The sequence below is a fragment of the Miniopterus natalensis genome, chromosome 14 (genome assembly GCF_054644295.1).
Source record: "Miniopterus natalensis isolate mMinNat1 chromosome 14, mMinNat1.hap1, whole genome shotgun sequence".
Lineage (NCBI taxonomy): Eukaryota > Metazoa > Chordata > Mammalia > Chiroptera > Miniopteridae > Miniopterus > Miniopterus natalensis.
In genome coordinates, this window is record NC_142094.1 from 56916915 (window position 1) to 56940383 (window position 23469).

The 23469-nt window shown below is 55.6% G+C and overlaps 1 protein-coding gene across 2 annotated transcripts in view; it reads left to right on the top strand.

Annotated features, from left to right (window-relative positions):
* The window catches only part of C14H10orf90 (chromosome 14 C10orf90 homolog), a 104920-nt gene extending 94469 nt beyond the window's left edge, over positions 1-10451 (top strand). For both annotated transcript variants that reach the window (XM_087824212.1, XM_087824213.1), the window contains 4 exons: positions 664-841; positions 6209-6272; positions 9605-9704; positions 10058-10451. In XM_087824212.1, the coding sequence (XP_087680338.1) occupies positions 664-841; positions 6209-6272; positions 9605-9704; positions 10058-10096 (381 nt within the window). In that variant the 3' untranslated portion in view covers positions 10097-10451. The remainder of the gene's footprint in view (positions 1-663; positions 842-6208; positions 6273-9604; positions 9705-10057) is intronic.
* The last annotated feature ends 13018 nt before the right edge of the window (positions 10452-23469 follow it).

The following is a 23469-nucleotide window of genomic DNA, read 5'->3' on the forward strand; positions in this document are numbered from 1 at the left end:
CCGTATTGTATTCTGGGTGGATGACCTGGGTCTGGGCTGCTTCCAGCCCCCAGCAGGAGTGAGTGGCTCATGATGCTCCCATCCCTCCCCTCGGGTCTCTGGAAGACAGAGTTTAGGGCATTCCAATCTGGGTCTGTTGGAAATGAATGAGTGGACAGGGTGACGGGGGGAAGGAGTGGTAGCCTTTGCCTTTGCTCTCCTAACCTTGACGTTGGTTATAGTCCACCATGCTGCAGGGCCCCGGGTGTTGGTGAGGTCAGACTGACTGCCAGGACCTGCCACCAGTGGGTCTGTGGCAGTCTTTCCATGAGCTGGTGGAAGTAGATGGTGACATGCTTATGCATTGGGGCTTCTGGTCTCTGAGTACTAATTTTATTTTTTTTTACGGGAGAGAGGGAGAGATAGAAACATCAGTGATGAGAGTCATTGATCAGCTGCCTCCTGCACGACCCCTACTGGGGATCGAGCCTGCAACCCAGGCATGTACCCCGACTGGGAATCAAACCGGAGACTTCTTGGTTCATAGGTCAATGATCAACCGCTGAGCCACGCTGGCCGGGCTGAGTGCGGTACTGTTGACCAGCTTCTTGACCCAATGAGACGGATGTGCGCCTTCCTGTGTCCCTTCTCTTAACAATAAAATCTTTTCTTGGCTCCAACCAGGAAGCCCTGGAGGTCCGGAAGCCTCAGTTCATCTCGCGCTCGCAGGAGCGGCTCAGGAAGCTGGAGCTCAAAGCTCAGCAGAGGCGAGCCCAGCGCAAGGAGAGCCCGGGGCCGAAGCAGGGCCCCCCGCCCGCCCGGGCCGGCAGGAAGCAGTTCACCGTCCCCCACCCGCTGAGTGGTGAGCTCAATGGTGGGAGAGGGGGGATTCGGGGATCCTCGGGGCTGGAACCTGCACCCCGATGCTGGTCCCGACGCTGCCACCAATGTCCATGGGCCCCATGTTCGCTCCCGAGTCCCTGAACCTCAGTGTCACAAAGCCTGGCCTGGGAGCCAGCCCATTCCCAGAGATTCTCCAGAGGCACTGAATTCAGCAGGAATAACTTGGGACACAAATCACTACGAGAGCCGGGAAAGAAGCCACACGACCTTGGCAGCCAGGCGAGCAAGGTCAAATTCTTGGCTCCTGACAGATACTTGCAAGAGACCCCCTTTGCCCTTCACAGATTGCAAAACAGGTCTCGGGGTGTGGGGCTGACTCCAGCTTGTCTGCATCAGCATTTGTCAATCTGAAAACTCTCTCCTCTGTGAGCTCCGGGGATGGAGGGCAGGCTCCCAGGCTGGGAGAAGCCAGCGTCACTCTGACCCTGTGAGGGCAGCACTTGCCACTCACCAGAGGAGGAGGTATCAGGGGCCCTCTCCAGGCCAGAGCCGTGCTGGGAGCTGGGACAGTGCCCTGAGCAGACTGACCTCAGTCCTCTCTTCATGGAGCTTGTAAACAGACTATTAAACCAGCAGGAAAAACGGGGAGATCAGGGCAAGACTGGTGGCCTCGGAGCCCATCCCAGTGGCCTGCAACCCAGATCTGAAAACCAGGAGACCGGGGGAACCCCAGTGTATTCCTTCGGATTAGGGGTGGGGAACGTCCAGCCAGTGGGCCTTAGAAGGCCCCCAAAATCATTTGATCTGGCCCTGCCAAGGTAGCCACAGGCAGGACTCAAAACTCAATAAATTTAGGAACTTTTTCATAGCAGCAATAATTTTGTACGGCCCTTGAACGATGTTATAAATATCCAAATGGCCCTTGTCAGAAAAAAAAGGTTCCCCACCCCTCCTTTACATGAAACTCTTAAAATCGTATGTAATAGAAGGTGATGGGCGATTGGACCTCGTCAATACTTTTAAATAACTGAGGTACCTTTTTATCCCCCAAATTCTGGGACAGTCCCAGCACCAGCACGCTCTCAGTGGGACTGGGCGCGGGTTGCCGGCCACTGGCCTGTCCCCGTGAGTTTGTGTGATGACTCTCGGTTTGTTTCGTCGCCGGAATCACACACGTTCTGAAGCCGGAGCCTGGGGGGGGCTGGGCGAGTGCAGCAGCCTTTAAGGCCCATTAAGCGAGGCCACCCTGCCATCTTGTCTTTGGCCTGTCTGTTGGCAGGGTGATGAAAGCGAGATGCAGATGTTTGCCTTGCAGCCGAATTAGTCCATAAATCATACTCAGGAACGAGCTCCGGCTGCCATGTCGAGGCGCCTGTTAGAAAGGAGACCCGACTGCTTTCCAGGCTGGGGTAGTGCCTCCCATCAGGGCTCACATGACAGTCTGCACCCAGGACAGACCCAAGAAGTCCAGGTGGGAGCTCTGGCAGCTGACAGACGCCCACAGGGCCGGGGCTGCGGGACAGCCACACCTGACACGCAGGGTCAGTGACACTGTGGGCCAGAGGCTGGCTCTGCTTCCTGTTGGCTAATGAATTCCAAGCAGTCTTTTTCTTTCTTTTTTTTTTTTTTTTTTTATTAGTGTTTTTTTAATTGATTTCAGAAAGAGGAAGGGAGAGGGAGAGAGAGAGAGAAACATCAATGATGAGAGTCATCTATCGCTGCCTCCTGCATGCCCCTTTGGGGATCGAGCCCAAAACCCAGGCATGTGCCCCGACCTGAAATCAAGCCGTGACCTCCTAGTTCATAGGTCAGCGCTCAACCGCTGCGTCACGCCAGCCGGGCCTGAGCAGTCTTTAAGGCCCAGGGGCAGTGACACACGTGTGAGTGTTAATTGGGTTCCCGTGTAGAGATGAGGGGACTATTACGCACAGTAGGTGTTACAGAGAGGCCAGGAGGGAGAGTTATAAAGGTCCTGCCTGCAGCCCGGCCTGTCTTTACTGACGGTCTCAGCCCCTTGAATTCCCAAAGCTAATTAACGCAGAGTCTCTTTCCTCACCCGGGAGCCACCGGGCCACCTAGGTGTGGCTCGGACAATGACACCAGGAGCTTCCTCACACCCTCCCCTTAGCAAACCCGTCTTGAGAAGTCCCTGTGCGCCATGCAGTCCCTGGCCTCTCAGACCCCCCGCATCATGGTGTAAACACGCAGGTAAAGAGGCAGCGACCTTGGGACTTGCTAAGTATCGGGGGAGGAATTCTCGTGGGTTGCCATGGAAACCCACAGGCGGTGGATTGTTCTTACCTGGGGGATAGGGAAGGCTCCTGATGGAGGGACCGCATTCGGATGACTGGAACCTATGCGGACGAATCGCGGTGCAGGGTGGGGACGTGGGCCCAGGAGGGAGAGGTGCTGGGGTGCTGAGCTCAGCCCAGCTGGACCATAAAATGCCCATGTGAAGCACAGGGGGGCCCGGGGCCAAAGATGAGCCCAGGGAGACTGCAAGGCCTCATATGTGCTGCTTCCAGTTAAATCATGATCCGAGGGCCAGAGCTGCGCCAGGACCGTATAGCGTACGTAGCTCCAGCCCGATGCGACGAAGGTCGGCCTAGGGCAGGACCTGGAGCGCACACGGTGGCCGGGGCCCGAGGTTCTTGGGTGGCAGACGTCCAGCCTCTTCCTTAGTCTCCGCCCCTGAGGCGCTGTCCCCTGACTGGTGCAGCGCGAGACCTGGGCTACGGGGTGCGTTTCGCTCCCCAGCCGAGCCCCTTGCTCCTTACAAGTCACTGCTGCCGCCTGCCCTCTTGCCACAGCCGGTCGGAGACCTGGCCCGCTCACAGCCCAGGCGGCCTGGCTCCTGCTCCGGGCCGCCTCGTGCTCTCGTAGGTCGTCCTCTCAACCTGTGGGTTAGGAGACCCCTCAGGAACGTCCCTTCTTCCACCAAGCCCTCCCTGACTGCCCTACCCGGTCTCTCCCATTTGAGGACACTTGGCTGCTGTATCCCTCTAGACCCCCTGCCTTCTTTGCTTTGGATTATTGTCACGTGGATTTGCTAGAAAAGTCTCCCTCGGTTGTACGTGCCAGTGGGTGTGCACCTCACCAGGTCGCTCTGGGAAACCCAGCTGCACGCAGCAAAGCAGACGGCGCTCACCCCAACTGCGTTACCCACACGTCCAAGGCGAGCCAAGGCGGGGAGCCATTCACATCACGGGCCAGCCGAGGCATGGAATCCTCCGGAGGCACCGCGGAATTCCTCCCCCCCAGGGCCGCCTTCGCGGACCATTCCTGGCCAGAGCAAGTCCGAAAACAAACGTGCGTTCCCGGGGCATCTAGCTGGAGAGGTGACCCGGCGGCTCTGTGATGAGGCGAAGTCACGAGCACCGGCCACCCCCTCCCACCACTGCCCGATCGGATCTCATGGACGTTTTCCCATAAAACATCTGAATAAATATTTGGGCGCAGTTCTCCCAGTGTTACTCACAGAGGAATTTTTAAATGTGCTTATGAGACAATAGTAAATTGTTGCTTCATCCGTCTGCGAGGGAGCAAGATTTAGCTGAAGGGTTGTTTCCCCAATTCCAAGACTTCAGATGTTTGTTATTGTGAGTGTCCCTCCCAGACCAATGAGAAGGGTCTCGTGTTGTGTTTTTTTGTTTGTTTGTTTTTTGTAAGAAACCTGGGGGAAAGAAACATCAATTTCTGTCCGTTGATCAGAAGTAGACCTAAAGGAGAGGTTATTTCTGATTGAATTAATGTAAGGTAAACACACAGACTAATTTCCAAGAGCAGACCACACATACAGGTGATTTGAGATTATAAAAATTCTGTGAATGCAATTTTATAACAATTCTATTCCCTTGGGACCATCCATCCGTCCACACGGCCGTCACCCCGACTTGAGGAGCCCCTGACGAAAGCTAAGCCAGGCCTGAGCCTGGGCCTTTGGGGGGATTCTTTCTCCCCGCCTGGAGCGGGGGCTCTTCGAGCTGTCCCATGTTTGCTTGCCCAAGACCTTGAGTGTCTTAAGGGGACACCCATTTCTTAGGAAGTGTCACTGGGATTCTCCTGAGGCCCTGGGCCCTGGCCTGGCCCCCTCTGTAGCTAACGCCGAGGGCAGACTGGGGGCGTTTTGGTGGAACGCAGTCTCCTGGCGATGCTGACCGCTCCTTGCGCTCATGGCCCGACGTCTTTCCAAACACTGGGGACATTTCCCTTCACTTGCAACGTTCTTCTGATTTTCTCTTCTCCCTTATTTCTCCTTTGAGTCTTGTCTTTGGAGTCGAGTAACGGTGCCATATTTTCTTCTCCGTGTTGAAGTAACCGGACGGGATAACGCTGGGCCGCGGTGGTGCCCACGTGGCGGCCGCTGTGTTACGTTTCCCCGGAGGGGAAGGCACGTCTTACCATCCCTGTCTCCGACCCACCTTCTTGTATATTCCCGGAAAGTTCTGCACGTTCTCGAGCTGAGAAATCCTCAGTGGCCCCCCTGGAGTGCTCGGCTATGGGGACACGCCCGGCGGGGACAATGAATAGGAACATAGCTGGGTCTTCCTGGGACGGCAGGGAGCCCGCTTCAGCCCACGACCCTGCGCAGGGCGAGTGAGGCAGGCGGCCAGGGAGCCAGGCAACGGCTCAGAGGTGCCACGTGCAGCGGGCACCAGGAGCGTGTTCGCTCGGCAGCCTCTCGGCCAACGGGCAGGGCGAGCGCCTCGTGGGGACTTCAGCTACTGCGCAAGGTCACGCAGTATTTTTTTAAGCACACACCATTTTACGTGTGCCACCTGTGAACATCGTTGGGATTAGTAATAAATACACTGAAGAGCATTCCAGACTCAGTGATTTTTCACACTGGGCGCTTGCTCAGTCAGACACCAGACAGACTCGGCTGGCGTGCTGAGGGCGGCACCTTTCCCGGCGTCGGAAGCGGGTGGCCCTCCCCTCGGAAGGTGGCAGCGCTGGGTGGCCTGGCTGAGGGCTGGCGGCCACGGCCCCAGCTCCTCCTGTGCTCCAGCCGGAGGCCTCCTTGCCCTCGGATGCACCAGGACCCAGCGAGGGACGTTCTGTGGCTGAGATGCTCACACACCCTGGCCCTGCCCTCGGCAAACCGCGACTCTGTTTCTAAATGAAGCACACGAAGGGGTCGGCTGTCCGTAAAGTGTGTTAGATGCCAACCTCTGCCCCGTGCCCGTGGCTCACTGTTGTCAAGAACAGCCTGTCGGCCGTCGATTTCAGGGGCGTGAGAGCATCTGCTGGGTCCTGCGGCGTTTGTGAGGGGCCGGGGCCTCGAGGAAGGACCGGGAGCAGCGAGGGTGCCGAGCCACCGTGATGTTTCTCGAGAACGTGTGACATCCATACCTTCTGACTGTAACCCTCTTTCCGTTTCTTCCAGATAACTTGTTCAAACCCAAAGAGAGGTGCATTTCGGAGAAGGAGATGCACATGCGATCTAAAAGGTACCTGGCTACCGGGTGCGGGGGAGGAGTCGGGGCGGCGTCACGGGCCCCCACGGTCCAGCGGGGCCGGTTTCTGGGTCCACGTCTAAGGTCTGAGGTCCTCCTGGCCGTGAATTTGAAAAGCTGGCTCAAAGCACGGCTGTCGAATTTGAATTGTGCCTCTGGATGTTAATGCCGTTCTTGGAAACTCCTTAGGAAAGTGGTAGGTCTTGGACTCTGAACCGATCCGGTAATTGGTCTCTGAGAGATCGCCAGGCTCCTAGCGGGGTCGCTTCTGCGCGTTCCCAGCGCCGCGCTGGGCTGCTGCTACGTGTCACTGAGCATCTCTGAAGGTCATTTTACGAGGGGGGAGAGATGTTTCTCCTGAGAGCCTTGACGTGCGGAAAAAGGAGCCAAACTTGGAGGCTGATGGCACACGGGGCCGGCAAAGCCGCCGAGGGCCACCAGCTGGCTTCCTGGCACTCCCCCTCCCCCCACCCCGGCGGGCTGGGCGGCGCACTGCCAGCAAACGCCCTGTTCTGCTCGGCCGGTTGCTATTCTAGACGCCCACTAATTCTCACCGACCCGACCAAACAAAGGCTCCCATTCTTCCTAGGGCCTGGCCTCCTAATCGAAGTGTAATAGCTCAGCAGTGCCGGCCAAGCTCACGCAAGCAAATGTCATTAATTCATAATAAAGAATCTAGCACTGGGAAGAATTATAATAATTAAACCAAACTGGGAGTGGGCTTAGAGTAACCACCGGGAAAGGAAGGATCCGTTTCTCCCCTCTGGGCACAAAAAGTCTCAGCTTTTCCCGCGATTAGGTTGTCTCTGTGACAGTGAGCCAACTTGGACCATCGGTAGGAAACCTCTCTGTAAATAAGGACGTGAGAGCGAGGAGAAGGGGACCATCCCATTAACGACCTGCTTCTCGGCCTTCTAACCGGGGTTTTTAAAGGGCCACTGGGCTTTGGGACTTGCTGTTGGAGAAGTGCGAAGTTGAGTGTACCTCATGCCAGAAGTATTCCCTTTCAATTTAGTGAAAAAACTCAGCCAAGTCCTTCCCTCTAGGTCCCCAAACCCAACGCTGCTATTAGGGAACCTTCCAACTAAAATAATGGATTTCAGAACAGCATCCGAGGACAGAGTGGATCCCCCCATCCTTTTACTAAAGTGGAAACCGAGGCTGGGACAAGACAGTGAGTGAGGGGATGGCCCCCGAGTCCGCTCCCCCAGCTGGAGGCCAGGTCTGCGGGGGAGTCAGGGCTGGGCTTTCACTCTCTCGGGGCTGCGCCCTGCGTGGCCTCGGACCCGGCCCTGAGACCTCACCCACCCACAGGAGCACACTGGAGCTTCCTTTTCTTATTTATTCTTTGTTATTAATTTTATTGCTAAATTACATTTTCATTCAAAAAGTTCAAATAATGGAGATGAAGCTAAAGTCCCCCATGACCACCTAACACCTGCCCACCCCACTCCCCAGCCCCAGACACGCCCAGTTCCCAGCCTCGCTCACCCTTCCAGGCTGAGCACAGGCTTTTAGTTGTACATATAAATAGACTTTTACTTGTACATATAATTATCTAACTTTTAACCATAAATGGGGTGATACTGTATTTTATCTTTCTGTAGCTTACTTTTTTTCGTTGTCTATATGTCTGTGGTCTTCCTGTGTCAGGAGATAGAAACAGAGATGATTTTCCTCAATGGTTTTAACTCTCTGCAAAGTAGTCTATTATATGGATGAACCATAATTCATTTAGAAAGCTCTTTTCTTTTTATTGGGTTAATCCTCACTGGAGGATATTTTTTCCATTGGTTTTTAAAATTTTTTTTAGAGAGAGTGAAAGGGAGGGGAAGAGAGAGAGAAAGAGAAACATCGATGTGAGAGACACATCGGCTGGTGGCTGCCCCTGACCGGGGCCAGGGCTGGAACCTGCAACCCAGGTGCAAGACCTTGACCGGAAATCGAACCCGAGACCCTTCGGTGCCCAGGCTGATGTTTTAACCACTGAGCAGCACAGGCCAGGGCCATTTAGGAAGCTCTTTAAGAAAATGGTGCATTGGGGGTGAGTCCTGGGGATTTTTACCTGAAACTCCGCACGTGATCCGAATGGTCAGTGTCAGGGGAATGGGCCTCTATGGATGCGAAGGTATCTCCACTGCGGAGCCCGGCGACATTGTTTTCCTAAAGTTTCTCACAGTCCTCCCTAGAAAGCCCCTACAAGTGGCAGCGTGTGACCATTTATTCATTCCAACCACGTCGATGCCCACGGAGTGCCAGGCACATTGCCAGGCACCAGTATTTCTAGGTCACTTTGTGCTTCGTGGTTGGGGACGGTGCTGGGTAACATCAAACCCACAGAGGCTCGAATCTCAGCTAAAGGCCTCTCCGCAAGTCTCCTGACGGTGCGGGGCGTGGGCCCCTCACCCCTTAACCGCGGGACCCCTGCCTCTCCCGGCTGCGGTGAGCATTAAACGGGACAATTCATGTCGCGGGATTAGCCCAGTGCCAACAACCAGGGCAGTGGCCCTGCGCTCATTTTTTCAGCATCGGCGCTGCTGTACTTTGCAAGGATTACGTTAACCATGGAACCTGTTAAGCAAAATTTTGAGGAAAAGGGAGAAAAGCCTGTTTTAGCCAAGTGCCAGGAGCGCAGCCACCAAACGTTGCGGCACGGAGCGCGCTGTGTCTGCGGATTCTAGCCAACCGTCTGGCATCAGTGCGGAAACGGTTCTGTTAGGAGGTGGGAGAGAAGCGTCCAGAACAGGGCTCCCTTGGGCCCTAATGCCGCCAGGACAAGAGCCTCCAGCTCACACCCGAAATGCATTTGGAAGCCGTTTCATCAGGAAAGCAGTGGCTGAAGGGTGAACACACGCACACACACACGCATGCACACACGCACACACGCACGCACACACGCACACACACATGCACACACACATGCACACACGTTCCTGCTGCTCCCGTGCAATTGCTGTTCCTTTCCTGGGTCCCAGGGAGCAAACGTGGAGAGGCAGAGGGGCCTGGGGGACGCGGGCACGCAGAGGGGCAGCCGGCGGTTTGGGTCCCCCGTTTTCCAGGGAAGTGGCTCATTCTCGAGGAGAACAAAGGGGCAAGAGCAGTGACCGCCGCAGAAACGAGGCCCCGCGCTGCCGGGGCGGCTCGGTGGCTGAGCGCCGGCCTGCGCCCCAGGGTCGCCGCTCGGGTCCAGGGCCTCGCAGACGCCAGCCGGCCCGCGGGCCACGGAGTTTTGCTTTGAAACGGGGGCGCCCGCCGGCGGCCGGGCAGGGTCCCCACGGGCACGCGCTGTCCCGCTGCCGCTCACCGAGTGTCTGGGTCTGTTTCAGAATCTACAACAACCTGCCGGAGGTGAGGAGGAGGAAGGAGGAGCAGCAGAGGCGGGTGGTGCTGCAGAGCAACAGGCTCCGCGCCGAGGTCTTCAAGAAGGTCAGGCCCGGCCGCGGGCCGGCGCGGCGTGTGTGACCGGTGTGTGAGACGCGGGGGGGGTGTGTGCAAGGCGTGTGTGTAACGTGTGTGTGAGACAAAGACGTGTGTGTGACGTGTGTGTCTCTGTGTGTGACATGCGTGTGTGAAACGACATACGTGTGACATGTGTGTCTCTGTGTGACGCGTGTGCGACAAAGACGTGTGTGACGTGTGTGTCTCTGTGTGCTGTGCTGTGCTCTGTGTGCTGTGTGTGCTGTGTGTGCTGTGTCATGTGTGTGCCGTGTGTGTGATGTGTGTGTGAGTGGCGCACAGACGCCGCTCTGGCCCGACGGCTCCGTCTCCTGCTCCCGTAGCAACTACTGGACCAGCTCCTACAGAGGAACGCGGTGTGACCACGGCTGCCCCGCCGCCCCAGCCTGGACCCGGATAGCTTCAGACGCTGGACACACCATTAAACGTGGCCCAACCTTCACGATGTCAAACACTTATTTTTACTTTTGATTTTTTTTTTTCATAAAGGAAAACCTAGCTTCCAAATCGCTGAGCCAAACCAAACAGAAACAATGATGCTTGAGGAAGTGGCTCAGCAGACTGGTGGGCGATTGAGTCACAGAGCCCACCAGAACCCTGCTCTTCTTTCTTCTGAATTTTCCCTTTGCTTCCAACCCCCCATTTTCACCCAGTCAGAAAGGTCTTACAGGCTCCTGAGGGCTTAGATCCCAGGGGGTTTTATATATATATATATATATATTTTTTTTTTTTTTTTTTTTAATCAAATTTCTGGGACCCAAATCCTACACTTTTTACATACAAATCCCAAATTCTGCCAGTTGTGCAAATCCAAACCTCGGGTTATCACACAGTATGTCTAAAATCCCTCTGGACGCGTGCACCACGCAGTACTGGAGGCCGACTTTGGAAATAAGTGGGTGCTGGGCCAGGGATCTGAGAGCAAGCACCAGTTTCCTGTGACCTGGGGTGGCCAGGGCAGCCCTCACTGCCCCACCTGCTCCCCCACCTTTCTCTGTTCAGCAAGAGTCAGTTTCCATGGACGCTATCAGGGCAGAATCAGCTGGAAATAAATGCGGGTGACCTCAGTGTTCTCTGCAGGCCCCCCGCCACCAAGGAAGAGCTGAGTCGTTGAGAACGGCCAGATGGCTCCCAGGCTGCCACGCGTTCTTCCAACATTTACAATGTTTGTTATTTATAAACGTGTTTGGGGAGTTAAGAACCAACTAGTTTTTATCGAAAATGGAAATAAATAAATGCGGTTATTACAAAAATTCAAGTATTTCTCTGTTATATATTTTGTGTTATGGATTGAGCAGCTCAGTGAGAAATGCCGCCAGGCCCAGGGGGAGCCTCTGACCTGCCCCTCGGCCACCTCCTAGCGCCCAGGTCAGGAGCCTGCGCCTCTTGATGCCCAGGGGAAAGGGCTGTCTCCCAGAAATGTGGGGAAATTATGCAGAGCAAGGTTTGGGATCCAGAAGACCCCAAATCTCACTAGGAGGCTCCCCAGGAAATAGAAAAGTTCGGGGATTGAGCAGGTGACACCCACTGCTGTGTACAGGGCCCCCTTTTCTGGGAAGCCTTTCAGCCTCGGGTCCTCTCCTGACCCCTCCCGCTCTCCAGCTGCCCTCTGTGGGATTGGAACTTGGGGCACATTGCATTAGAGCCTGTGCCATCCGCCCACGAGAGAGGATCTAACCACGTGGGAGATCTAACCACGCGATGGGGAGCTGACTGGAGCACAGCTGGGCTGCACAGCCCCTGGTCTGCGCCCTTAGGATCCAGTCAGGGCGAGAAACCACACAGTCACTAGAACAGGGCAGTTTAATGGACAGGGACCGGAGTGACGAGGGATTGGCTAGTGAAACGCAGAGAGAACTGGAAAGAATGCAGTGAGAACAGATAGAAGGCCCAGCCTCCCCCCAGCACTCCCCAGCCCTGGGCTGAGACCTAGGTCTTGGGGGAGCGGACGTAGTTGCAGCTCAGCAGGTGACAAGTTTCCGGGGTGCCGTGCTGATGGAACTTGCAGGAATTCGCTCTCTGGGGTACACAGGGTGCTGGCTCACCAAGGCCCTGCTACTGTGCGGGCCGAGGGAGGAGCTGCGGGAAGCAGCTGGCCAGGGATGCTGCGCCCCCGGCAGGAACCCGTCCAGCAAACTGTCCCAGGCCCAGTCCCACACCCTTTCCCTCCCACAGCATCTCCCAGCGCCCCCGGCTGACAGAGCTGAGCATCCTGCAGCAGGCGGAGGAAACCCGCCGGAGCTCCCGGATCCGCTTCCACAGAGCGAGCAAACAGGGCGACTTGCTGGGAGGTGAGAGGCGATAAAGCCAAAAACGGGCCCACGAGTTTGTAACCGCGCTGCAGTTTCCTGACCTATGCGACGGGGATAACTGCGCTGCCTCCTTTTTAGGGGCTTGAATAATTCAGTGTGAGCCGCGTGCTTAGAAGACGCCTGGCCCGAGGCGAGCACAGCACGACTGGTTCCCGTCACTCGCAGGCGTTTTCTCCCCAGCTGCTCGAACGTGTGGAGACAACTTCAACAGCATGGCTGGGCTCACCCTTCAGGCTCATTCGGGTTCCTGAACTGATCACGCCCCTTCCAGGATGTTACACCGAATTTCTACTCATAGGTTTAATATTGTATCGACAGACATTTCAAGTCAAACCTATATTAGTCCAGGAAAATTTTTCTTAAAGATCCTGCCATATCTTTTTTTTTTTTTTTTTTAATTTGTTTGGTTTTAAATATTTTTCACAGAGTTTCAAAAGCTTTTCCTAATCAGTAATTTAAATTCAGGACCCAACCACTTCTGGACTATTCTGTGACACTTTCCAAGAATTAGATTTATGTCGACTCACATCTAAATATCTCAGGATGCCTGATGGAGCCAACTTGCCCATGAAGAGTTTACCCCTTTGCAAATCTCATGCCAAGTCCTAAAATTTGAAGAATAAATAAAAATCAATTTGAGATGAAATGCCACTGAATAATGTATCTCTTTATAAAAAAATTTCAGCCTGGCCGGCGTGATTCAGCAGTTGAGCATCGACCTAGGATCCAAGAGGTCACGGTTCAATTCCGGGTCGGGGCACATGCCCGGGTTTCAGGCTCAGTCCCCGTCAGGGGGTGTGTGGGAAGCAGCCGACCCATGACTCTCTCTCTCTGATGTTTCTTTCTCTCCCTCTCTCTCTCCCTGTCTCTCTCTGAAATCAATAAAGATATTTTTTTTTAAAAGAAAAAAAATATCACCCCTCCTCCCCTTCCCTCCCCTTTGTTAATTATCAGCTTGTTCTCTGTATCTATAGATCCAGTTCTGTTTTGTTTGTTTTTTCTTTAGATTCTTACATATAGGTGAGATCATATGGTATTTCTCTTCTCTGTCTGACTTATTCCACTTAGCACAGTGCCCTCTAGGTCCATTCATGTTGTTGCAAATGGCAAGATTTCATTCTTTTTTATTGCTGAGTAATATTCCATTGTGTGTGTGTATAACATCTATTTCATCCACTTGTCTACTGATGGACACTTGAGCTGCTTCCATATCTCGACTATTGTAAATAATGCAGTGAACATAGGGGTGCACATATCTTTTCAAATTAGTGTCTTTATTTCCTTCAGCTAAACACCCAGAAGTGGAATTGCCGGGCCATATGGTACTTCTATTTTTAATCTTTTGAGGAATCTCTGTACCGTTTCCATAGTGGCTGCACCGAGTTACAGTCCCACAGTCACCGCACCAGGGTTCCCTTCCCCACATCCCCGCTGGCACTCGCTGTTTGCCGCCTCTTTGCGGGAGGCCTGAACGGTGTGTTTCTGAGGACAGTTCTAACCAAGGGGCCTGAGGTGGAAACTGGGGAGGAACATGTGACGTCGGCTCCCGCTGGTCCTCCCTCGGGACAGCCCTCGGGGCGGCTGCAAATGAAGCTTCAGTTTCTGCTGAACCGATAGTCTCCCTGTTGCTGTTGTAGCTACTGCTGTTTGTCTTTTAATGCTGATGAGTGAGTTTCCAGTACCCAGAAATATAACAGTTATAATAAATGTGGAGGGGAAGGCTTGACTATAATAGCCGTCCCTAGATCTCCCTCAGGAATCGGTCACCCGTTTCCTGGATTCTCTTGCAAAAGTCAGACTTTAGGGACAACTTGAGAATGGTGAGATTCTAAGCAGAATTTGCCGCTGGAACTTCAGTGACCCAGTTCTGCTCCACAGCCGGGTTCCCCGCGCCTGAGCGTCTGGGTTCGGGCCCGGAGCGAGAGTTTCCCCGACGCCGCGGGCAGCGGCAGGGACAGGCCTGCAGCTGATGCTCACGAGCTCGGACCCGGGACGTTGGGAATAATTGGAAACAGATGGACGGCAACGGCCCGGGGCCCTCTTCCCGTGGGCTCCATGACTTCATGTCCAGAAATTCCCGTTTTGGCGGCCCGCCCCGCTGCCAGCCGGTGATGGGATAATGGAAAGACAATTGCCCGGGTTTTCGCCGGTGCCTCCCGCCAGCCGAGCTCCTGGAAGCTGCGCCGGTGAGTCAGCAGATGCTTTGCTCGGATGGAGCGCGGCCCCTGGGCCAACCGCCCGAGCACAGCCGACGGCCGAGGGGCTCGCTCCTGAAGCAGCCCCCCATTTCAGCAGTGCCGGGGTCACAATCGCCGCGTGGACCGGGCTCCGCTGGGTCAGGCGGCAGCAGCCTGGGAAGGAGCACGGGGATGCGGAGCGGCGGGGTGAGTGCGTGACGTGGCGCCCGGCGGGGGGGCGCCCTGGGCTAGAGATGGGAAAGTGACTCACCGCAGTTTGTGCGAGCGTGCTGGCGTCCGCGCTGGAAGCGGAGGAAATGACCTGAGAAGCGCTTCCAGCGGGCCTATCAGCAGATGGCTGCGCGGGGCCGTCTCCGCATTCGCACTCCCGTCGATACTTGGTAATTACCCACGGACGTGGGGCTAAGTAGAAACCTCTGGAACCGGCTGTCCCTGAGCCGAGCCAGCCGCCCGGGATGGAGCGCTTCGGGCAGCCGTCCAGCCTCCCCTCGTCTGTCCCGGGCTGACAGGCCGTCAGGAAACTCGGGAGATTCCTGGGGGCCCCCCTTTCTGCTCACAGTCCGGCTGCTGGGCGGGGAGCGGCGGGATCCTTCACGCAAATGTTTTCTCCACATGGATCGAGGCAACGGCGCTGGCCGGTCTCCCTGGAACGGAGGGTTTTCACGTCCTGTCGGCGGCCTCAGCTCTGAGCCTCAGACCCCAGGAGACTGACTGTCTGAGGTAGTTGTCTGGGGCGTGCGGAGGGGAGGCGGGAACTCCCTCCACTTTCTCTTGCTACCAGGAGGGGGTTTGACAGGCACCTTCTGGAGGCTGCTGTGACCGGCCAGCAGGCCTGGGCCTCTGTCTCGGGTCCTAGCACGTCAGGAACTTGGACCGGGAGGGAGAGGGGGAGACTCGACGAGCCTCTAGCATCTTCAAAGTGCTGGTGAGTCTTAGCAAAGCTGAAAAGGAGAGAGAAAGACACGTACGCTCTAAATTGCAGCTGAGAAAAACGTTAGGAGCTTAAATCTTTTTTATGAAGCCACCACCAAGATGAGAGACGCAGGAAAGTGTCCCGTTGATGACTTTCAGGGGATTTGTCCTTTGCTCAAATATCTGCTTTCCCGACATGCCTGCAGGGGGCGACAGTCGTCACTGAGATGGGGGAAGAGCCGGGACACCCGTCAGGTCACCCCTGCTCAGGGCACGCGAGGTGTTACAGCCTCTCGTCAAAGCCCGTGCCCGCTGCTGTCAGGGAAAGAATCATACGCCTCTTTACCGCCCCCGTTTGGAAGGAAATAAACCCCCACTGCGTGCTCTAGCCACTGCGCTCCTCGTGACGAAGTTATCCCACGGATACCAAAGGATTAGTGATGCCCGTCCGCGTAACAGTCACGTGTTGCCAGCTACGACTTTAACATGAAAAGCTATTGCCTGGCCAGGTGGCCCAGTTGGCTGGATTAACAGGAGAGAAGCAGCCACGTTTATTTAATATACGTTTTCCGCGATCTGGGAGCCGTCGGGTGGAAATGACCACTGGGAGAGGTGGTTAGGCCTGGGGGCCTGATGCGGGTCCGATGAGGCGGGGAAAGTCGTGGGAAACCTGGCGGATGAAGGTGTGAGCCGAGGGGTCAGGGGGCTCGGCGGGAAGCCGCTCCGCGGGTCCGCTCGGCCTCCTTTCTTTCTGAGGTGACGGTGTCCTCTCCTCTGGGCCGGGGAGGGCACCCCTCCCAGGAGGGTATTCCGACGGCCTCGGGCGAGGGGGAGGTCAGGGTCCTTCCTGTCCCTGCTGTTCCTCACAGGCCTTCAGCATGGAAGGGCCCAGGCACCCTGCTGTGGGGTGGGGTGGGGTGGGGTGGGGTGGGGTGGGGTGGGGTGGGGTGGGGTGTTCAGACTTCATGAGTGGGCGGCCTACAGCTTCAGGGAGAGAAAGAGAGAAAATATTTGCCTTGGAAACTCGCATCCTTAGCAGTGAAATGCCAGGTATTGCGGAACAAGGAGGAGTCACGTCGGTTCGTCATGACAGGGGAATAATGGAGCAATGGGAGATGTCACGGCCTCCTCCTGGCACCTGGAACCCGTGGGTGCCCAATGCTCTCACTTCAATGTCTCAGCACCAGGGCCTGGTTTTTCATGACATCTGGACCTCGCCAGCTGCTCCTCACTTTTTCCCCTTCTGTGTCTCCCTCCATCTGGGAACAAATACTGAATGAGTTGTCTCCTCAAGTCAAAAGCAGTGTGACAAGGGACCCTTTCCAGACCCTGAACAGAAATTGCCCTTCAGCTGGAATCACACCCTGGGAGGTGAGACAGAGACAGGCTTCCACATGTACACATAGATGAGGGGATCTGACAGGCTTCCCACGTGTACACGTAGATCGGGATCAGATCGGCTTCCACATGTGCACGTAGATGAGGGGATTCCCACTTCCTGGCTCGATTCTCCGAAGGCCACACGTCAGCTCCGCCAGGTCTCGGAGCCGGGAGCCGCGTGCTGGGTAAGGGTGGCAGGTCCTGCAACAACCTCGGAGGAAGCAGAAGCAGACGTCTAGATTCTGAGCCGCCCGGGTTATGTCAGTGAAGGAACTTTATCCTCGATACAAAGTAACAGTAAAGTTTCATCAAAGGCAAGTGACAACTGCACTGTGACACAAAGAAGCGAGATCCCGGCTTCATAGCTTTTCTTCCTTCTGTAGAATATATGCATTTCTCTAAACACATGGATTATTGATAAGCCATTAAATATTAACATCCCCTAAAATGCATTATTAAAGCAGGATCTATGCAGTGCACACGTCGGTTTTCTCCAGACACTGTAGTTAGGAACCCAAGCTCCCTTTTTCTTTTTCAATCTTCACCTGAGGATATGTTTTTATTGATTTTAGAGAGAGGGGAAGGGAGGGAGAGAAATGTTGATGTGAGAGAGAAACACTGATCAGTTGCCTCCCGTATGCCCAACCGGGGCTCAAAGCCCCAACCTAGGTATGTGCCCTGACTGGGAATGGAACCCACAACCTTTGGTGCACGGGGTGGCGCCCCGACCAACTGAGCACCCAGCCAGGGCGAAGCTCCCTTTCTCTTGATGTTGGTGGAAAGAGACTTTTCTACAAAACTCAATCAGTAACCACCAAGAGTTCATGATCTTGTAGTCAAGGAGTCAACACAGAATCGATAATTCTGTCAAAACAGCAAGATTTCAAACCAAAGGTTGCTTCCCAAAGTCGAGAAAGCCAGGGCACGGTGGGAGCATTACATCTGCATTTCACTCGGGCTGCGTCATCGGTTGCTCCCACGCCTCTTCTCAAGGCTACTTCAACGACCTGACCTAGTGTCCTTTGTGGGGGTGACTGTCTCCTAACGTCCTGACCATAGACTCGGGACTTTGCTCAGTGGCAGCTCAGCTACACGTGAACCTGGCCAGACGCAGCAACGACTCCGAGGAGCAGGGTGCTATCCTTCGCCGACCTTCCTGCCGGGGCCCGGGATAAACTGGAGGACACCTCTGACTCCTGAGCAGGCCACAGACTGGGCCCACTGCCCCCAAGGAGCAGGATCGGCCTCGGTGACGCAGCTCCAGTGGAGGCCAGCGGGGACCATTCTCTAGAATGACTTGTGCAATCTTACACCCACCCACACACACACACACACACACACACACACACAAAAGATCATTTCTAAGATGAACATGACCATAACTGCTGCTGAAAGAGAAAAGAAAATTATTAAAAATAGCAACATGCTCAGAGCCAAATCTCCGTCTCAGCAGGCACCTGCTCGGGGAGGCGTCCCTAGGTTCAGACGAGAAAGATTTAGAAACTGCGAGAGTCCCCAGGATTCGCAGGAGAGCCCTGCACATCCGCGTCAGGCCGCCCGACCCGAGGGCTGCAGCGGCTGAAAAGGCGAAAAGAGACACAATCCCCAGGAATGAGCCTCCGAGAGCAAGTCTGAACTTTAAAATCAGTTCCATTTATACCAACTGCGATCTGCCAGGAAGTGACATTTTAAAGGTCCGAGCAGAGCGGGAGTAACAAAGGCGGCCTTTTGCCAGAGGGAGCAGCTGCTCTTTGATGCTCGAAAGGGCAGCCGACGGCAGCCCAGGTGGAATTAGGGCCGGATTGGGGCCGGGCGCTGAGGCCGGGCCGGGAGAAGGCGCCCACGCTCCAGGCTCGCGCTGCAGAGCCTCCCGTGGACTTGGGAGACACGCTCCGGGCCCGGACACGCGAGGGCCGCGGGCAGCTCCGCTTGGGAAGCCGAGGGAAGGGGGATGCCCTTCGACACGCCATCCCCTGTGGCTCGGAGACAGGAGTGGGACTTGGTTCGTTTATTCCAGGTTTAAAGTCTTCAGACTACTGTGAACAGAGAGAGAGACGCTGCGTCCGCCTTCTGCTTGGGAAAGAGCGAGAAAAAGTCGCGACCAGAGCTGAAGCCCTTGGCAAAGACGGGCTACACTGGCCTGGAAGGGGGAGCCCTTGCAGAGGGAGAGCCCCTGACCTCTTACCTGTGTCCCAGGGCAGGACCCTCTCCCCCCCACCCTCTGCTGCCCACTTAAGCAGCTCCGCGGGAGGTCCAGTTCTTACAGGAAAACCCGGAGCAGAAACTCAGTGGCTCCCAGAGCCAGAGCGTGTGAGGTTGGCCATCGGTCCCGCCACAGTCTGTCTGTCTGCCAGACTTGCTCGTAAGCTGGTGGTAATTAAATGCGCTCATTTCTGGGTCAGCGGAGGTTGGGCCTGCAGCAGGTTGTGGTCGAAGATTAGGACGATCTCCATTTTTCAAACAAACGGGCTTCAGGGTAATGACCGTGTGGACGCCACTATCCTTGGAAGGCGGTTCTCGGCGTCAAAACGTTGTTCTAGGAAAATCTTTCCTGGAACAGAGATGGTGGCTCCTGTTCAGAGAGAGACCACGAGGCAGTTGTCACAGAGGCATCGCCAAAGAAACAGGAACCAGACCCGGACAGGAGGAGGATTGTTCGGAGGCTGGCAGGGTCGAGGGTCCTGGGGGCCCCAGGCTTCCTCCCTCCCCGCCAGCCGCTCTCCTCCGGCCTAGACCAGGTGGGCAAGCCGCAGCGGTGGGCGGCAAGCTCCGGGCTCATCCCCCCGGATCCCTGTCCACGATTCCTCCCGCCGGGAAGCCACCCTAAATGTCTCCAACTGCCGAACCCCTCCTCGCCCTTCCAAGCCTCCGCTCTCCCAGGAAGTGGTTCCTGCCCCACCGCTAGGTCCCCACGCCCTGTGTGACCTCCGCCTAAACCCCTCTAAGATCCGACTACAATTCTGTTTCTAGAGACGGCAAAGACAATGTTCCACACGGGAAGCTGTCCGTTCCTGCTGCAAGGTGAGACTTCCCCCCGACAGGACTGACATTTCCCCGGAGGGCCTTTACCGGAAAATAGCCACCTAATAAATGAACATATGCAGCGTTTACTTCCGAGAGGACAGTCGGCAGTTTCTAAGTGCTTTCTGACAAGGTTGATTTTTATGTCTTTGTTTGTGTTGGTGACAGAAAACAACTGCTCCTCCTGGAAAATCACAACAGCCTTGATTTCTGGGGCGTGTCCTCGCAGTGCCTGAGCCTGTGTTTCTTCCTCTGCTCTTCGGGGACACAAGAGGCTCTGTGTCACTTTCCAAAATAGAAATCAAAAGTAGGTCAAAGAAAGAGCCATAAAATAGGTCAACTGCCGTAAAGCTCAGCAGAGGGAAGTGAGGGTCAGCTCTAGGAAGACTTCCTGCTTAGACCGCTGGTATCTGTTCTGCTGAGGCCTCAAGGACCACCTCACGGGGGGGGGGGACCAGGCACCCTGTTTTCCTCTTGTGCATGGTGTGCATTTCTGTCTCCAGGAGGCCACCTCCAGGACAGAGAGAGTGACTGAGGGACCTCCAAACTCAGCTGGCAGCTTTGAGCCCAGTGGTCACTAGGAAGTCCACCGCAGGTTGGGGACAGCGCTCTGCTTGGGGATGAATTAAGCAGGGATTTGCTTCCCCCCCATGCATAGGTGCAGAAGTGGCTGGGTTTGAACAGCAAAACCACACTTCTGGGTAATACTTCTGGCATTCCAGGGCCATGCGCTTGGACGTGGAGCCCAGCGTTACATCACTCCCACCCGGAGGGACGCCGGCACTCCCTCTGCTGCTGGAAACGGGCCCGAAAGGATTAGCCCGGCCGGATGGCTCTCACCTGACTTTAACGGTCTCCTCCTTTAACGGTCCGTCGCTTCCTCGCCACCGTGGGTCACTTTTCCATATGGCGCACGAGACTGTCTACATCCTGCCCCCAGAGAGAGACGGCGTTTTCGTGGTGGTGCCGGGTTTTCATTTCCCAGGACTGGAGCTTGGCAGGTTTCCTGGCACGCTCCCAGGTGGAAGGGGCTCCCTCGTAGATGGGATTATAATTTTTTAAAAAACCATCAAGTTTGATTTTGCGACCAAGGCGGTTCCATGTGACGCTCTGAGTTATTGCCAACACACATTTCTGGTTTCAAATTATTCTGACTCACGCTCTTATTTACTTTTTCCATGGTTGGCAATCTCTCCAAGGAACCACAATCTCCATCCATTGTCTGATTACCAGAACAAAGCACAGTCTGGGGCGGTTTGGAGCTTTCAAGGAGTTTTATTTTGTTTTTATTACATTCAAAAATAATAGCAGAAGTAACAGACTTAGTTAAAAAACGGAGTTTAGAAAATTAAACATGCCCTGGTACAGATTGCTAGCTCTGTGAAATCAGTTCTACTGGACCTCCGACAGTAAACGGCCCTTAACTGGAAAAGTCACAGAGGTTACTGGGAGAATGAATCAGGAAAGACATGAGACATTGGCCCACTTTTCTCCTGGGACCTCAGAAATAAGTCCACTTACCCGGGATCAGTGAGACCACGGGATCTTGAACCTGGGCTGGAGCGCTGGATAGAGAGGAGGCGTGTTAAAGACCCAGGTGGGCCCAGGCCACGCGTTGGTTCATTTATCCAGCCGACCGGGAACTGCCGTCCACTCTTCTCGCGGGGCTGCGGGCAGGCAGGGCCCGGCCTAGGAGCAAGTCCCGGGAGCCGGCCTCCAGGGGCGCTCTGTGCGGTGAGGCAGACAGACTTGAGCCTCAGTAATTACAGTGCAAAGTGGTCAGCCCGGTGCCAGCAGAGGGTACACAGGGCAGAGCAAGGAAGAAGAGGGCGTCTCCATTTACCTACTGATGGAGGGGGAAGATGACCCAGAGGGAAGGGCAGCCCTTGGGGGTGGAGGAAGGTCAGCCAGTGGGAAGGGGGAGAATCGGGCCCTGACGTCGGGAGGCAAGTACGGGAAACCGTGGCGTGCTAAACACTTTCAATGTCGAGTGTCCTTGTGATTGAAGGATGGGGCCATGTGTGGGGGGGATGAGGCTAGGAACCAGGCATAGTCAAATCCCAAACAGGAGTTAAAAGTCCCAAATGCAGAGGGACCCACCACTGATAAATGAAACGTCCCATGAAGGAGATCCAGCCACTTACTGAAGCAACATGGATCGAGGAAGTGTATGATTTTCACTCTAAAAGTGCCCTGTGGTAGCAGTCGCTGGAGCAGTGACTGTCATCGAGGAGGCTCCCTGGTTCCCTAGCCCTGGGATGGGGGGAGGGGGAGAAGACAGGCTCAGAGGTGGAGTGGACAGGACCTGATGACTAATGAGAAGAGCATGGTTGAGGGAGAGGGAAAGGAAATGGTCAGACATGACTCAAGCTTTGGGCACGCGTCATCCGGGAGGAAATGACCCGGAGGGTCCTTGGGGTCAGACAGACCAGCTCCCAGGCCCAGCTGCAGCTCTTTCAAGCTTCGCATCCCTGGGCCGGTCATGGCAGGGCCTCGGTTTCCTCCCCCAGGAGGACGGGACTGGATGGGGTTGATGAGCTCCGGGGCCTGGGGCAGGTAGACGTGGGGCAGGTGGCCGCAGGCCAGAGGCTGGCTGGTGGGATGATCTTAGACAGTCTCTGTATCACAAGACCCAGGGGGCATGGGAACAGGGGCTATTGCCTGTCCCTAAGCCTCTAGCACAGGACACAGAAGGAGCTCTGAGCAGGTTTGGTCAACTTCTTTGTTCTTAAGCCCGGACTAGGACAAAGCTGAAAAAGTCCCTGGGGAGAATTGCTTAAGAATAAGAGAGGGTCAGGGATGCTGCAGGCGTTTCTACCCGAGGAGGCGGTGCTGTGCCCCCCCCCCCAACACACACACACACTGATAGGCGTTGGCAGGCTGAAGGCAGGGGCGCTGCTGCTGGGCCAGGGCGTGGTGATGATACAAAAAGGCCAAATGCCTGGTAACTGCAAAAATATTACACTGTATCAGATCCCAGACCGGCGCTTAGTGCAGGATCCCAGGCCCAGAAATGCTGAGTTGGCTTTTCTGCCTGAGCCCGTAGAGGAGTCAATGGGAGGGAGGAGCCGGGCCTCGAAGTGCCCCCCGGGTCGCAGAGCCGAGAAACCTACGCAGCGTGGACCCCGAGGTCCAGGAAGCCAAGTGAAATAACAACAGTGAAGGAAAAGGGTGGCCTGGGCCCCAAGCAAGGCCCTGCGGTGACAGGGACAGAGCCACACACACCCTAGCAGATCAGTCGGCCTCCCCAGCACCACGGAGAATTGTCCCTCCACCCCCAAAGTAGAAACCGGGCCCAGCCCTCTGAGCAGTAGTTAGGGACCCACCGCGGACAGACCAGCCCCCCGCTGCTCGCGGCCTCGGGCAGGCCCTTCCCCGAGCTCCGCGGCCACGTTCGGCCTCCATGGTTTAAGAGAAATCAAGAAGCTGGAGAGGACCCAAAGGAGAGCAAAGCCCGTGATTAAAGAGAGTGCGAACAGGACCCGAGAGGCAAGTTAAAGAAATTGGGGTTGATTTGCCTAAAACAGTAAAGAGAAATGGGGACTGCACTCAAACACACAAAGAGGGGCCAGTCGGTGTCCACCAATGTCCGACTTCAAGAGCACAGAATGGGGGGGCACGTGGCCTAAGTATCCACAAGAGACACAGGTAAAGGCAGAGTTTCACGGAGGGGAGGGCGTCGCGGAACCGCCTTCCCTGGAGTTCCTGTAAACCAGGGCGGCCTGTCTCCCTGGAAGGAGGCTGCTGGACCCAGACGCCGAGGCCCCGGCCTGTCTCCGGAGCCCCCCTCAGGCCCGGCTCGCTGGCTTCTGCCACCTGGTGCCTGTTTCCAGGGCAGGAACCTGGCCTGTGAGCAGCCAGCCTGGGCCCCTTCGCTGCCTCTGGTGGGTCCCTCTGTCTGAGAGCGAGCCC